This window comes from Oryzias latipes, chromosome 12, assembly GCF_002234675.1.
Source record: "Oryzias latipes chromosome 12, ASM223467v1".
Classification (NCBI taxonomy): Eukaryota; Metazoa; Chordata; class Actinopteri; order Beloniformes; family Adrianichthyidae; genus Oryzias; species Oryzias latipes.
In genome coordinates, this window is record NC_019870.2 from 27,408,427 (window position 1) to 27,424,512 (window position 16,086).

The 16,086-nt window shown below is 44.5% G+C and overlaps 1 protein-coding gene across 1 annotated transcript; it reads left to right on the forward strand.

Annotated features, from left to right (window-relative positions):
• Positions 1-8,175: 8,175 nt before the first annotated feature.
• On the forward strand, positions 8,176-11,474 carry gfi1b (growth factor independent 1B transcriptional repressor). The gene is made up of 8 exons (XM_023961064.1): positions 8,176-8,193; positions 8,570-8,678; positions 8,927-9,032; positions 9,394-9,567; positions 9,823-10,052; positions 10,293-10,430; positions 10,513-10,678; positions 11,011-11,474. Exons 3-8 carry the CDS (start codon positions 8,939-8,941, stop codon positions 11,187-11,189), a joined length of 981 nt encoding a protein of 326 aa, XP_023816832.1. The 5' UTR covers positions 8,176-8,193; positions 8,570-8,678; positions 8,927-8,938; the 3' UTR covers positions 11,190-11,474.
• The last annotated feature ends 4,612 nt before the right edge of the window (positions 11,475-16,086 follow it).

Below are 16,086 nucleotides of genomic sequence, written 5' to 3' on the forward strand. Positions count from 1 at the left end.
GTGACCCACATGCAAAACGCGCACGCGCAAATTAGCTGGCAAACAGGTAGAGACGGCGCGTGCGCAAAAAGGTTTGTCGTTCAATCCTCATGACACAACTGTCCTTAAAAAGATGGATGATCACAAAAAACTTCTCTCAAAAAAATTATTTTGTAACAGCAATTACTTACAAAATACCCTCTTTATAAGTGTAACACTGCAACACAAACGTTAACCTTACTATGCTGAATTCACATGAATTCAAGTGACATACCATAATAATCTAAAGGGTTTGAATTGATCTGGAGCTCCTTTGTTTAAGTTGGTGTAATTTGTCCCCTCCAAAGAGGGCGTCCTCTCGGTGCCAGAGCCCAAAGATGTGCGTTTTACGCCCCCTGTATTACAGAACTTTGATGGAAGACAGCTGATCACCATGGAAACCCATCCAATGAAGCCAACTCTTTTTGAGTTTGTCTGAAAGTCTCATGATGGTCTGCAGAGACTCTGCAGAAAGATGGTGACCTCTGACCTGCTCTTCCTCGTGGCTATATTCACTCTGAGTGTGGAGGATTTAGCAGTGTGGACATCTTCAGGACTGGACTCATTTCCCAGGAGCATCGCAGAAAACTTTCACAGATGTTTGGAGAAGCAGTCTGCCTGATTTTGTTCACCTGCGGACGAGGAAGAAACCAAACACGTGAACTCGGTAATTGATGTGGGGGAGTGAACACTTCTGACATGGTGGTGGCGTGTGTCCTTGGAACTGCCTTTTGCAATCGTTTGATTTGTTGACTCAAAATCCTTCCTCTCTTTGTTGGTTTATTTTATTGCTTTTGTCAGATCAAGTTTTATTGATGTCAAACTCTAAACCAAAATTCAGAACATTTCCATCATGAACTCAGACAACAGGACAAAATTATAAATCATATTAAGAATGAAAATCCAACAAATTTAGAAAATTACATTCAGATTTTTAAAGAACAGAAATTGTTGTTTTTGATTTTCTTTTTTATGTTTACTTTTTCTGATAAGCAGTTATATTCCTTACTTCAATATACTAGTATTTTAAAATAATAGAAGAATTTTAATCAAATTCGCAAATGGAATTAGTTTAGAGAAAATTAAATCTTTGGAAAAGACTTTTAAAATGTTGCTACCTCATTATTTGTTTTTACAAGAATGTTTTATTATTTTTTTATTTTGCACAAACCAAACAAAACGCCATTCAGGAACAAGTTATGAGAGCAAGAAAAAAAAAAACAAGGAGAAAAGAATTAGAAAACGCCAAAAACCCTCCTTTAGAGACAGTTCCACCAGAAATAAATAATAACTAATAAAGATGAAATGCCACCAGAAGCAAGTGACATTTATCAAGTATGTGACCTAAACTATAAAAAACTAATTAGTAAAATCTAAAATGATAGCAACAGTTTGAGTCGTTAAAACCCAATCTAATTGAATTTTAAAATGTTTCCAGTTTTTCAGAGTTGGAAGCATCCACATAAATATAATTATTTTATTAGATAACATGTATTTTTAAAAAAATAAAAACAGTTTATTTCCATTTTTTAAATTAAAAACATTCAATTTCCATGAAGCTCATGAAGACAGGAAGCCAAACCCACCGTCTGGTGCTGCGCGACAAACCTGTTATTCTCACGTGCAACCACTAGATGGCCTCGTGGAGAGGATTATTTGAAGCTCTGACACATTGGGTTCCCCTACTTTGCAGTTTCAAGAAGTTTCGCTTTGTTCATCACAGCACCGAGGATCAGAGGAGGAGTGGAACGTGTTGAGCAGAGCGGCTTTTCAAGATAAAAATGTTATTTTAGCGATCAGGCGGATTTATTTTCTGTTTACTTTCAGTTACTATTACAAAAATCTAACTTCTTGAAGTGGCTGGATAGCTCAGTTGGCTCTGTGTCTGACTGGCACATGGGAAATCCGTGTGCGATGGACTTCATCCACCCTTCACACCACTGCCTAACTATGTAACCACATGGGGGTCTGGGTCCCCCCTAGTGATGGCCAAATGGAAGCCTCATGAAGCACTGACCAGCTTCAACACAACTGGGCTGAGACGGACACTCTGCTCGGATGATTTCAGTTAGAAATAGTGACATCTGCTGGTTGTCTGTTATTAATGCATCAGAGGACTCGTGCAGTCAAAACCTCATGACTTCAAGAAGATTTTAAAGCTCAGTCGATGTTTGTCTTTTTGTGAAATGTTTGATCAAAGGTGTATAATTGTCATTTTATCTGCATAGTGCTTTGACAACTTTGATGTGGAAAACATGTCGTATAGTAATATTGGCTTTGGATATCCGATTGGCCACTAATGATCATGATCATCTGCACTAGTGATGTGTCGGTCGCGAATGAAACGGGGTGGAGGATGTTGCAGCGCATGGACCGGGTATAAGGGGGAGACGGAGGGAGCGCGGCGGGGGAACAACGAGAAACTACGGCAACACAAAAACGTAAAGCAACACAAGCGAGTGACCGAACTGGGAAAAGAAGCAAAGTACGGAAACATTTGACTTTTAAGGATGATAAAAGAGTCTGCAGGAGAATAATTCCATAAACCGGTTCCTCATTTGGTCATTCTAAATGCCAACCTTTAAAGTGAATAAAAGTCTTTCTTTTGGCTTGCACATTTTAACTTTTATTCTGGATTGTGGTTCTGGTGTTTTTCCAAATTTATTTTGGAGAAAGACAAAAACGTAAAGTAAATAAAAGTTGAATGGTAAAGAGCTGGCTTTGTATTTATCCTTTATTTTGTACATTTTATCTGGAAGGAATAAGTAAAAACATACATATGATACACCTATATGAATAAAAACAAATTTTTTACATTATTTATTCATTTTGTGCATAATCTTATACTGTTCATAAAAAATTAAATAAAGCAACAATAAACCTAAAGAGCTGTTTGGGAGCCGAAAAAGGCTCTTTTTAGTCACAAAACAGCCGAATCTCTAAGAAGAGCTGGGATTTCCATCACAACAATGAACCCACACTGGCAACAATGTTTGGTCCGTTACTGCAGTTGGCCTCCGTCGGTCAGCGTTGACCATGGAGGACATCTCCTGGCTCTCGTCTTGGTTCGAGGATCGTGTGGGACAGCGTCGTTGGTGGCTGAAAAGGCCAATCTGGGACAGACATTCTTTGTCGCAGCAGTCGTGGTTCCCTGGCTGTTGTTGTTGCGTAACTTCCTTCCTTTTTCTTCTGATGCAAGCATCATGTTCGCTTCACCTGACTTGAGCTGTGTGGTCAGAGTGCCCCTCCAGGACTTTATATCGATGGCTTTCATGACCCGCTTCCCGACATCTTTAAATCGTGGGGTAGGGCGCCCTGTGGTTCTCTTCCCAGATGCCAGTTCCCCGTAACTGATGTCCTTTGGGGATCCTTCCGTCCGCCATGCGGCGTACATGGCCAAGCCAACGCAGACGACGTTGTCAGAGCATGGAATGCATGCTGGGAAGGCATGTACCGGATACGTCTCGAGTCAGAACTCGTATCACTACTGAGCGACACTTCCAGTCTTAAAAAATCGATGGCGTATCGAGAAGGAGGTGTCGAGCTGGAAATCTCCGCGCCCCCTGTGCCTGTCCCCAGCCGGGATAAAACACAGCGTTGTGTCAGGAAGTAAAAATCTCTGCCAAACCACCTGTGCGAATCAGAGAAAGCTGATTCGCTGTGGTGACCCCTGAAGGGATGGGCTGAAAGGTGAACATCAACAAAAACCACATTTATCCCAAATATTCCTGGCATTGTTTTTGTCTTAATGTATTGTTTCTTTGTGTGTTTTTGTTACACTTTCATCATGAAAATGTGGGCTAAACATGTAAACAAAACTTTTTTTCTTTTTGACCAAATCACCAGTGGAGAGGAAGGACAGCCACTGTAAAAGGAGGTGTTGGCAAGTGAATTAAAAACTTGTGACTTCTGAGGACTGTGACTTAAATGATGATTAAACTCCTCAGTCTTCCCAGGTTGTCCCGCCAAAACAAGCCATGAGACGTCAGTTCCTACTCGTACCGCTCATTTATTGATGTTCATGGTTAATTCTTGTGGACGCATAAAGGATGGATGGGGGACAGAGCCAGTGGTGACCGAGATGAGCAGGTGCAGCTCTGGTAAAGGATTCATGCCGCTTCATGATGAGAAACAACTTTTGGCAGAGAGGAGTTCTTAATGGGGTTGCAATACCTTCAAAGTGCCCGGGAAATGTACAGTTAATGCCAAACTAAATTGAATAAAGTGCATATTAGACCCCTGAACAGCCATCCTGCAGTTCAGTGCTGATTGCTAAAGAAAATCTAAAAGAAATCCAGACTTGAACGCCCCTTTTGGCTGTCTGGCTGAACCAAGTCACATCCAGACCAGTGTGATTTTTTTTTTTTGTCTTTCCAAAAGTTGGCTAAATAGGCGACTGTAGTTCCGGCAGTGAATTAGAAATGTTGAGGCAGCAGCGAAGCCAGACTGGTTTTTGATGGTAACTTAATAGTTTGTACTCATTTGTAAAACACCTCCTTCAGCAAACATTAAGAAAGCAGAGTTTCAATAGATGCCGTCTCAGCTTCCACAGCTCACATCCATGAAGACAAAAGCTGTCACGGATGCATGGCTTCATGGCTGAAGAGCCAACGATCTCACTTTTGCTCCTTTCCAGAACTCAACCCCATCCAGCCTCATGACAGACGACGAAGCTGCTGCTGCTGCTGCCGCTGCATCACTTTTCAAATGTTCAGTTGAGTGACGCTTCAGCTGCATCACACACTAGCACAGTAAGATGCATTCAGACGGACGCACGAGGGTCAATGTTCACTTCCAGATGAACTCTGGTGTGGTTCACTTCAGTCTGAATGCAGTGGAGTGGTGCTTTCACACTGCAGGCTCACCCAGGGGCTAAGCCATTATTTTACGTGTGTTTCTGGGAATTTTTGACCATTCTTCCAAACAGCATTGGTGAGGTCACACACTGATGTGGAGGAGAAGCCCTGGCTCTCAGTTTCTGGTCTAATTCACCCCAAAGGTGTTCTATGGGGTTCAGGTCAGGACTCTGTGCAGACCAGTCCAGTTCATCCACACCAGACTCTGTCATCCATGTCTTCTTGGACCTTGCTTTGTGCTCTGGTCCACGATCATGTTGGAGGAGGAAGGGACCGCTCCAAACTGTTCCTAAAAGGTCGGAAGCATGGAATTGTCCAAAATGTTTCTGTATCCTGAAGCATTCAGACTTCCTTTCACTGGAACTAAGGGGCCAAGTCTGGAAAAACAAGCCCACACCATAATTCCTCCTCCACCAAGTTCCACACTCGTCACAATGCAGTCCTACATGTACCGTTCTCCTGCAACCTCCAAACCCAGACTGCTCCATCAGATTTCCAGATGGAAAAGTGTGATTCATCACTCCAGAGAAGGCGTCTCCACTGCTCTAGAGTCCAGTGGCTGCGTGCTTTCCACGACTGCATCCAACGCTTTGCATTGCACTTGATGATATGTGGCTTGGATGCAGCTGCTCGGCCATTGAAACCCATTCCACGAATCTCTCTGCGTGCTGTACTTGAGCTAATCTGTTTAAACGTTTGGAGCTCTGCAGCACTTGACTGTGCAGAAAGTCAGTGACCTCTTTGGACTATGAGCTTCAGTATCTGCGGACACATCTCAGTTTACCTGGTCTACCGCTTGGTGACTGAGTTGCTATGGCTCCCAAACTCTTCCATTTTGTTCTGACAGAGCTGACAGTTGACTGTGGAATATTTAGGAAATTTCACCAATAGATTCGTTGCATAGGTGGCGTCCTATAACAGTTCCCTGCTGGAATTCACTGAGCTCCTGAGAGCGGCCCATTCTTTCACATATGTTTGTTAAACAGTCTGCATGCCTGAGTGATGATTCTATACACCTGTGGCCAGGACAAGTGATTAGGACACCTGATTCTGATCATTTGGATGGGTGAGCGAACGCTTTTGGATATTGATTGTTTGATCTAAATGTTCTGAGAAGGTTCATGGCACAGCCCGATCCTCCCGGTTCCTCGTATAGTTCCTCCTGTTTCTGTCTTTGTCTCCCTCAGGTTGTAAAATCACTCATCTGAAAGACCCACTCCAATGAAAATGGGAGAAAATGATTTTTTTTCTTTTTTTTTAACATGTTCTTGTAGCATTTTACTGATGATGGAAGACAAAAAGAAGATTGAGATTTAAATTGCATTCCAGATTATTTCCTCATTCACATTGTTGGGAATCAGAAGCAGGCAAAAAAAAAACAGCTTGTGACTGTGATGTAGGTGCTACAATTGGCAGGATGCAAACTCTCTGCTCTGCTCCATTCTGATCATCCACTGTCAGACCAATAGATCCATGAACGTATTTGTTTTCCTCGTCTTGACTGGAATCTGGACCTAAACTGTATAACTGGAAAGATCTGATATTGCTGCCATTTTTGTTGCATCACTAATCATAAGTTGGGGGTGTGAGGGGCTGTATAGCGGGAGAGAGTGTAAATAAAGGAGTGATGGGAAACGCCAATAGTCCCGCCCACAACTCAGAGGTGAATTTCTAATGAACTCCTGTTGCTCTGCAGAAACTATAGAAAACGACACAGTTTTGGGTTTTTTTTGGACTAAATACGTCATCATCATCATCATTAAAAGAGCACTGGGAACGCTTTGAAAACAGATCAAAAGATGATGGGAGTGGAGTTTAACATGAGGATGAATGAGCTGAAATATGAACTTAAAACGATGAACTCTGCTGGTGTGGATTGTAAAAAAGTCTTAGTGTCGGTTTTGCGGGTTCTCTGTACCTTTCCTTTCCTTCTCCTTTCAACTCAAAGTGCGCCAAATTCTTAAGAAGAAAAGATACACGCTCACGTTTTTGTTTACATGATCATTAATGATCTGAAAATGTCCTTTTCTTTTTTTCTTTCCTCTTTAGTATGTTTGCACATCATTTATGTTCTGTGTTTTTTATTGAATACGAAGTTTGTCAAACAGCTTTAGAAGGAGAGATAAAATAAAGTGAGAGCTGTTTGTGTGTGTATGTTTTGTCTTGATAATGTAATTTATGTCATAATTTGTATTTTCTTTTGGTTTGTTTATTGTTTAACTCTACTTTGTCGGTTTTATTGTTATAAACCTAACAGGAGGGAACAGGCACGTCAATGGGCTAATCGCCCCATTGCTTATAAAATGTTATAAACAAATAAATAAACAAACCAAAACGCAAGACTAAACAAAATATTAAAGCAAGAAAAGGAAATGTCATTTATTTTGTGTGGAGTCAAGAAAACACAGATGTGCAGATAAGTCAGTGAAAAACAACTACAAATATTAGTAACAGCATAAAGATATAAGATGCAACAAAAACGAATGAATGCGATTAAATGTGGTAAGAAAAAAAGAAACATGAACATTTATAAATAGAGAGTAAAAAAAGAGTAAAACAATAATTCAATATATCCAAACTTTAACAAGGCCTCATGAAAGAGTTCACAAACCAGAACTCTGAGAGAACAAAGGAACCTGAAAATCCATCCTGAAGCTCACAGCTCACATCTTGAACAGAAAGGATGTGGACTGTTTTCTCCTAAGCAGCTAAAGGTCCAATCATAGACCAGAGAAGAAAGTGTGACATGTGTGGTTCTGGAGGGGAAATCAGCCCCCAGCAGAAAAACTGTGGGTGCCAATGCAAAACTCCGTTGATTTATTCTCTTCTTCCTTTCTGTAGGCAGTGATGTGAAAAGTGAAGCTCTAAGTGAGCAGAACAGGCTACAGTTTTGGTTTGTGGCACTTTAATGCTTCATAGGTGCTTTAAACGATGGTATTCTGGGCAGTTAGTCTTTTGTAAACTGAGAGTGTACTGAGTCAATATTACCAATGTTATTTGGTAACACCTCAGACTACAGAGTGGATGGTAATATGTTATTGTAGTACATCCCTTCTGTAATGGGATACTCTCAGCTTTCTCCTCATGAACAGCAACAGAAGTTATGACGCCACCTCAGAAATGCTTTTTGATCGTACTCTCCACAAGAGGGCGCTTCAGCATTTTTCTGTTTGACTTTCTAAAATGCCCCGTAAACCTTTATTGTGAATATTATTATCAATGGCAGCAGCAGCAGCAGTGGGCTTCCAGTAGAGATGGTTATTAAGTTGCGAGGCGCGCGAGGTGCCTCATTTCTGTGTCGGACAGCAGCAGTCAGCAGGTGTCCAGATCATACGCGCGCGCGCGCCAGGCTTTCTAGAGAATCTTGAAGCCCAAATGCCGCCACGTTTGATCCTCTGTTCTGTTTTTATTCTCTGTCTCTCTCCATGAAATGAGAACATTCTCATTTAGAGCTGAACTTCAAATATTTCATTTTGTTTTAGCTTTCAACGCGTCAGAGTTTGGTGTGTGTTTTGTATAACTGTTCCACAGGCGCGTGTTTTTTTAGGCAAATGTGCGCCTGCGGGTCGGCCGCTGATTGGCTGAGAGCACACTCAGATTGTCCCGCTGAAGTTATCTGATTGAAAATCAGGCGGGGGGTGGGGGGGGGCAGTGGGTGAGATGGCTTCACGCGGCTGTGCTTTTCTAACTTTCAGGAACGGATTTGGGGACGCACGAGCGGCCGGGAGACTCAGAAAAGCGGGCGTCATCATCCTCTCTCTCCTCTGTCCGTTTGCCGCGCTTCGCGCGGAGCTGCAGGTGAAGGTGAGACAGAACTGCCGGGAAAAGTGTTGACAGGCGTTTAAAGTTTGTTGTTTAGTTTCGTTTGATGTGTATCACTATAACTGTAAATGCAGAATTGAACCCTTTATGGTTTAAACTCTTCTTTAGGGGGTTCGGTGAAGTTTGAAGGAACAGGCGCTTCTAATTCTGAGGCTCATAGCAACTTCTCACCTATAAAGGTCGCTTATAATTTTGCAGACCTTTTGCGTCATGTTTCATTTTCCCTGCAGTGAAACGTCATCATGCCGCGGTCATTCCTGGTGAAAAACAAAAGATGCGCGTCCTACAATGTTCATCGCTCCCCGGAGAAGGAGCCGAAGGCCGCAGCTTGTGCAGGTCAGCAGTTTTTCTCTCAAATAATGTAACTTAAGTTTTCCTTATAAACTCTTATAAATTAAAACCAACCAAATGCGGTTCAGCTCCTAAATTCATCAGTTCGGGTTTCAAATCCTTGAACAGCAGCGAGGTTTCAGGAAAAAAGAGAAACATTTTCCTTTTGTTGGAAAACTGGTCATGTTCATGAAAAGGCTTTTTCTGCTCTGGGATGTCTCTGGTTTCTGCGCCACATGGTTCGGATCTCCTCCTGAGAGTCTCCTGGTTTTGCTGAGGCCTCGGAGTCCAGGATGTTTACCTCTGGAACACCTCGGAGGCATGTTTGTCTTGTATGAATCACACTCGTGTTTGCTGTGGATTTTAGATGTCACGCTGCAGCTCCAGAGTGCAGACCTGTTGGACGTGCCTCAGCCTGGGGAGCAGGCCGCGGCCCCCCCTTCGCAGGAGCAGCAGGTGGCTGAGCTGCCCCGTCCCTTACCTGTTCAGCGGGATCCACCCAGCTCTCCGGTGGCGTGCGCGCAGCCTTACTTTCTGAGTGGTGAGTCATCCAAATCAGCTTGTGTGTTTACATGCGCCCAGTAATCTGGTTACCAAACCAGGAAATCAGTTTACCTGTTTCCGCACCCGGACTTCCTAATATGACCCCCCCCCCCCCTTCCATCCTCGGGTCTTTCGTCAAAGTTCAGCAGATTTATTTATGTATTGGAAATTCTCCTCTGGATACATCTGATTTTCCAGGACGAAATCCAAAACAACCCTGCCGTATGTAATCAGATTACTCTCCCCACCCCAGAGCCCCACGTGGACGAGTTCTCCCCGTACTACAAGCCCGCGTTCGCGTGGGAGCCGGCGCCGTCCCGCTTCGAGCTGCGCCAGCTGAGCTTCAGCCCCACGGTGCTGCAGCACGCCAGCGGCCTGTACGGCGGCCGCATCAGCCGCAGCCCCCCCACGCAGCAGCCGCTGGACTGCAGCACCCACTACACCCCCCTGTCCAGCACCTACCACTGCATCACCTGTGACAAGGTACCACCAATCCTAGAGCGACAGGAAAAAAACACCTTAAGAGATTCGCCTCATTTAATGCATATCCTGATAATAAAAATGCATTTTTAAGTTTGTAAATTACCAATGAGGACTGTTTTCTTTATTTTCAAAATAAAAGCTCTTATTTGAACTTTCTTTCCTTTTTGTTGAACTGAAATCTCTTTTTGCATGGAAGAACCTTGGGCGCATCATTACTGACGCGCGCCTGCGTGTGTTCAGGTGTTCTCCACGTCTCACGGCCTGGAGGTTCACGTCAGGAGGTCCCACAGCGGAATGAGGCCCTTTGGGTGCAGCATCTGCAGGAAAACCTTCGGCCACGCCGTCAGTCTGGAGCAGCACATGAACGTTCACTCGCAGGTACCCCAGGGGCTGAAGGGGGGAGGCAGCAATGAGGTGACCCCTCATACTCCAGCTCGCTCCGTCTTCTGCTGTCTACCAGGAGAAAAGCTTCGAGTGTAAGATGTGCGGGAAGTCGTTCAAGCGCTCCTCCACGCTCTCCACGCACCTACTCATCCACTCGGACACGCGGCCCTATCCGTGCCAGTTCTGCGGGAAGAGGTTTCACCAGAAGTCCGACATGAAGAAGCACACCTACATCCACACTGGTAACTATCTGTACATTTGCATAGGGCTTTGCTGCAGCTTTTCTTTCCAGGAGCCATAAACCGCTGATAAATCTGGAAATGAAGCTTAAAAAGACGCGGGGGAATTTGCATATCTGGTTTTCCCGCTTCCACGCACAGCTCTGAGAAAGGAAGTCTGTCCCCGTCTGCCTGTCAGCATCACGGCGGACAAATCTGAACAATAGCCCGACTCTTTCGTGCGGGAAAATTGCCCGACGTCTGTCCATCGGGCGTAGAGCGCGCGTGCGCGTCCAAATAAATCACCAGAGAAGTGACAGAAGATCAGATTTCACGTTCTCTTATGGTCTGCTCAGGTGAGAAGCCCCACAAGTGCCAGGTGTGCGGCAAAGCCTTCAGCCAGAGCTCCAACCTGATCACCCACAGCAGGAAGCACACGGGCTTCAAGCCGTTCGGCTGCGACATCTGCGCAAAGGGCTTCCAGAGGAAGGTGGACCTGCGGCGGCACCACGAGAGCCAGCACGGCATGAAGTGACGGAGCGCAAACACCTGACGCACAGTCTGCGGCTGCGCAGACATCCAAACGAACTCTGGGGCGCGCGCTGCGTGGAGACGTGTGGAGCGGTGGATACGCGCGTGGACTGTGAGTCATTGGACTGGTTCCCGTTGAAATGGTCACGCGAGAACGGCAGCAAACTCGCGAAGTTTACACAAAAATGTTAGACTTTATGAAGAAAAGAAAGTTCTTTAAATCATAACACGAAACCACGCGAGAAAATGCAAGCGACAAAGTCACGAAGCAGGTGAAAACAAACCCAAATGTGAAAAAAAGAAGTCACGCAGATCTTTCAAAGTAAAAGAGGCTGCTGTCAAATTAAAGGTCATAAACCTTCAAATAAAAGCAAGGTGTTTTGTCCTCACCTGGCAGCACACTGATACGTGGCAGCTCAGGTAAACTGTCACGCGCCAGTTCATGCACCTGCGTGAGCTATCGAAGCCGCCGTTGCATGTCGGCGTATGTCATGTCTACAGTAGGTAATGATAAAGTTACGAGTCATGCTAGAAGTTTCCGTTCAGAATATTCATACACATGTTGAAAAACCTTGTGAAGGGACAGTGAGCATGCGTGGGAGATTTACTGATGTCTTTTGAATTTTATATAAAAAAAGTTGTCAATCCTATTTATTTTACATTTATTGTTGAGTTTGTAAATCTTTAAATAAATATCAATATAAAAGAGAAATATTTATTGTCTTTTTCGTTTTTCTTTGTAGATGAAAAAAAGTTCATCCAATGTCAGTAACTGTGCAGATGAACGGTCTGTTCCCGTAAAAGTAGGATGGTTATGACAAGCTCAGGTGCAAATCTGTCACGGAAGCAGACCTGGCTTGTAAAACAGTAATCCTGCATTCAAATGAGACCTGGAAGGCCATGCAAATGCAGGTTTAGATAACTGTCCATGCAGACTGCAGCTCAGCCGAGGGAAGGCTGCCGCTCCTTTCTGTGTTCTGCAGCTGTAACACGACTGTTGTGCAGCTGTAACAGACTGTCCTACAGCTGTAACACAACTGTTCTGCAGCTGAAACAGACTGTCCTACAGCTGTAACACGACTATTCTGCAGCCGGAACATGACTGTTCTGTAGCTGAAACACAACTGTTCTGCAGCTGTAACAGACTGTTCTGCAGCTGTAACACAACTGTTCTGCAGCTGTAACACAACTGTTCTGCAGCTGTAACAGACTGTTCTGTAGCTGAAACACAACTGTTCTGCAGCTGTAACAGACTGTCCTACAGCTGTAACACAACTGTTCTGCAGCTGTAACACAACTGTTCTGCAGCTGTAACAGACTGTTCTGCAGCTGTAACACGACTATTCTGCAGCCGGAACATGACTGTTCTGTAGCTGAAACACAACTGTTCTGCAGCTGAAACAGACTGTTCTGCAGCTGAAACACAACTGTTCTGCAGCTGAAACAGACTGTTCTGTAGCTGAAACACAACTGTTCTGCAGCTGAAACAGACTGTTCTGCAGCTGAAACAGACTGTTCTGCAGCTGAAACCGACTGTTCTGCAGCTGAAACAGACTGTTCTGCAGCTGAAACAGACTGTTCTACAGCTGTAACCGACTGTTCTGTAGCTGAAACACAACTGTTCTGCAGCTGAAACAGACTGTTCTGCAGCTGAAACAGACTGTTCTGTAGCTGAAACACAACTGTTCTGCAGCTGAAACAGACTGTTCTGCAGCTGAAACAGACTGTTCTGCAGCTGAAACCGACTGTTCTGCAGCTGTAACAGACTGTTCTGTAGCTGTAACACGACTATTCTGCAGCCGGAACATGACTGTTCTGTAGCTGAAACACAACTGTTCTGCAGCTGAAACAGACTGTTCTGCAGCTGAAACAGACTGTTCTGCAGCTGAAAGCGACTGTTCTGCAGCTGAAACCGACTGTTCTGCAGCTGAAACAGACTGTTCTGCAGCTGAAACCGTCTGTTCTGCAGCTGAAACTGTCTGTTCTGCAGCTGAAACTGACTGTTCTGCACCTGAAACCGACTGTTCCGCAGCTGAAACCGACTGTTCCGCAGCTGAAACCGACTGTTCCGCAGCTGAAACCGACTGTTCTGCAGCTGGAACAGACTGCTCTGTAGCTGTAACACGACTATTCTGCAGCTGAAACAGACTGTTCTGCAGCTGAAACAGACTGTTCTACAGCTGTAACCGACTGTTCTGCAGCTGAAACACAACTGTTCTGCAGCTGAAACAGACTGTTCTGCAGCTGAAACACAACTGTTCTGCAGCTGAAACAGACTGTTCTGCAGCTGAAACCGACTGTTCTGCAGCTGAAACCGACTGTTCTGCAGCTGAAACAGACTGTTCTGCAGCTGAAACAGACTCTTCTGCAGCTGAAACCGTCTGTTCTGCAGCTGAAACTGACTGTTCTGCAGCTGAAACCGACTGTTCCGCAGCTGGAACAGACTGTTCTGTAGCTGTAACACGACTATTCTGCAGCTGAAACACAACTGTTCTGCAGCTGAAACAGACTGTTCTGCAGCTGAAACAGACTGTTCTGCAGCTGAAACCGTCTGTTCTGCAGCTGAAACTGACTGTTCTGCAGCTGAAACCGACTGTTCCGCAGCTGGAACAGACTGTTCTGTAGCTGTAACACGACTATTCTGCAGCTGAAACACAACTGTTCTGCAGCTGAAACAGACTGTTCTGCAGCTGAAACAGACTGTTCTGCAGCTGAAACCGTCTGTTCTGCAGCTGAAACTGACTGTTCTGCAGCTGAAACCGACTGTTCCGCAGCTGGAACAGACTGTTCTGTAGCTGTAACACGACTATTCTGCAGCTGAAACACAACTGTTCTGCAGCTGAAACAGACTGTTCTGCAGCTGAAACAGACTGTTCTGCAGCTGAAACCGTCTGTTCTGCAGCTGAAACTGACTGTTCTGCAGCTGAAACCGACTGTTCCGCAGCTGGAACAGACTGTTCTGTAGCTGTAACACGACTATTCTGCAGCTGAAACACAACTGTTCTGCAGCTGAAACAGACTGTTCTGCAGCTGAAACAGACTGTTCTGCAGCTGAAACCGTCTGTTCTGCAGCTGAAACAGACTCTTCTGCAGCTGAAACCGACTGTTCCGCAGCTGGAACAGACTGTTCTGTAGCTGTAACACGACTATTCTGCAGCTGAAACACAACTGTTCTGCAGCTGAAACAGACTGTTCTGCAGCTGAAACCGTCTGTTCTGCAGCTGAAACAGACTCTTCTGCAGCTGAAACCGTCTGTTCTGCAGCTGAAACTGACTGTTCTGCAGCTGAAACCGACTGTTCCGCAGCTGGAACAGACTGTTCTGTAGCTGTAACACGACTATTCTGCAGCTGAAACACAACTGTTCTGCAGCTGAAACAGACTGTTCTGTAGCTGTAACACGACTATTCTGCAGCTGAAACACAACTGTTCTGCAGCTGAAACAGACTGTTCTGCAGCTGAAACCGTCTGTTCTGCAGCTGAAACTGACTGTTCTGCAGCTGAAACCGACTGTTCCGCAGCTGGAACAGACTGTTCTGTAGCTGTAACACGACTATTCTGCAGCTGAAACACAACTGGTCTGCACCTCAAACTGAATGTTTGGCAGCTGAAACAGACAGTTATGCAGCTGAAATCGACTGCACGGCAGCTTAAACAGAGTACTTTGCAGCTGAAACCGACTGCTTTGCAGTTCCAGGGGATCCCGGCTTAATTAAACAGCTCTGGAAAAAGAGGCTGAGTTCTAAGTTAAGACTCCCTCCACCACACCCTTCATCATGTTGGATTTACCTCCGACAAACAAACGCCTTCATCAAACAGAAAACCCCATCAGCAAAGCTGCTCAAGGAAATCACATCTTCAAATCTGACAGGAGCTCCCAGAAGGAACTTTGTGAAAAACACCTTATATTAAAATTTCCTTAAAGAGCTAAACATGGGGGTTTAAAGTCCCTTTAGATCTCTTCTGAAAGCATTCCCAGTGGTCTTTATCATTTCTTATGATTATGACATTTTTAGCCAAAATAAAAAAACGTGTTGTTTTCTAGGACAACGTTTCAGGAGAGAGGCATCAGAGTTCACCAGAAATGCCCCTCTGAGTGGTGGGTGGTACTGTTGGTGTGGAAGTAAGCCTTCCCTCACTTCCCATCATCCATCTGTTTATGTGCCCTCCCACTAGTTCACATCCCTCAAAAGCCCTAACTTAACTTTAGCGGTGCAACACAAAATGGCAAGGAACATTGGAGCTATCCAGCTGGACAGTTTAGATCCAGATTCCAGCTCAGACGAGGAAAAGATAGACGTTCATGGATCCATTTGTCTGACAGTGGATCATCAGAACGGAGCAGAGCAGAGAGCTTGCTGATGCCTACTGTCGCAGCTTACCACTACAAGGTTTTTCAAACAGCATTTCTTTCGTCTGCTCCTGAATCACAAGGATTTGAATAAATAAATACTCAGAAATGCAGTTTCAATCTTAATTTTCCTGTCCTCCATCATCAGAAAAATGCCCCAAGAATATGTTAATAAAACACCAAAAACACAGTTTTCATTGGAGTGGGTCTTTAAAAATAAGCAAAAATGTAAATGTGCAGAACATTCACTGATACATTTATAAAAGCTAACAGCCGGGGATTTAGATGATATTTTGTAGAAGGATTTTAGAATGTCATATTTCTTTTTTTCTCACATTTTTTGTCCAATTTCTGCTTAACAAAAAATCCAAACTGGGCAAAGAGAAGACAAAGCTAACAGAAGGGCATCTCTAACAAACATTTCGGTGGAATCCAGGTGTTTGACTACATGCAGTTCAGGTTCTAGACAGATGACTGTGCATCATCTATAGGCACAACCAAGAGAAATCCACAAAACAGCAGATGGCTCTAGATCAACAGAGAGAGCTCAAG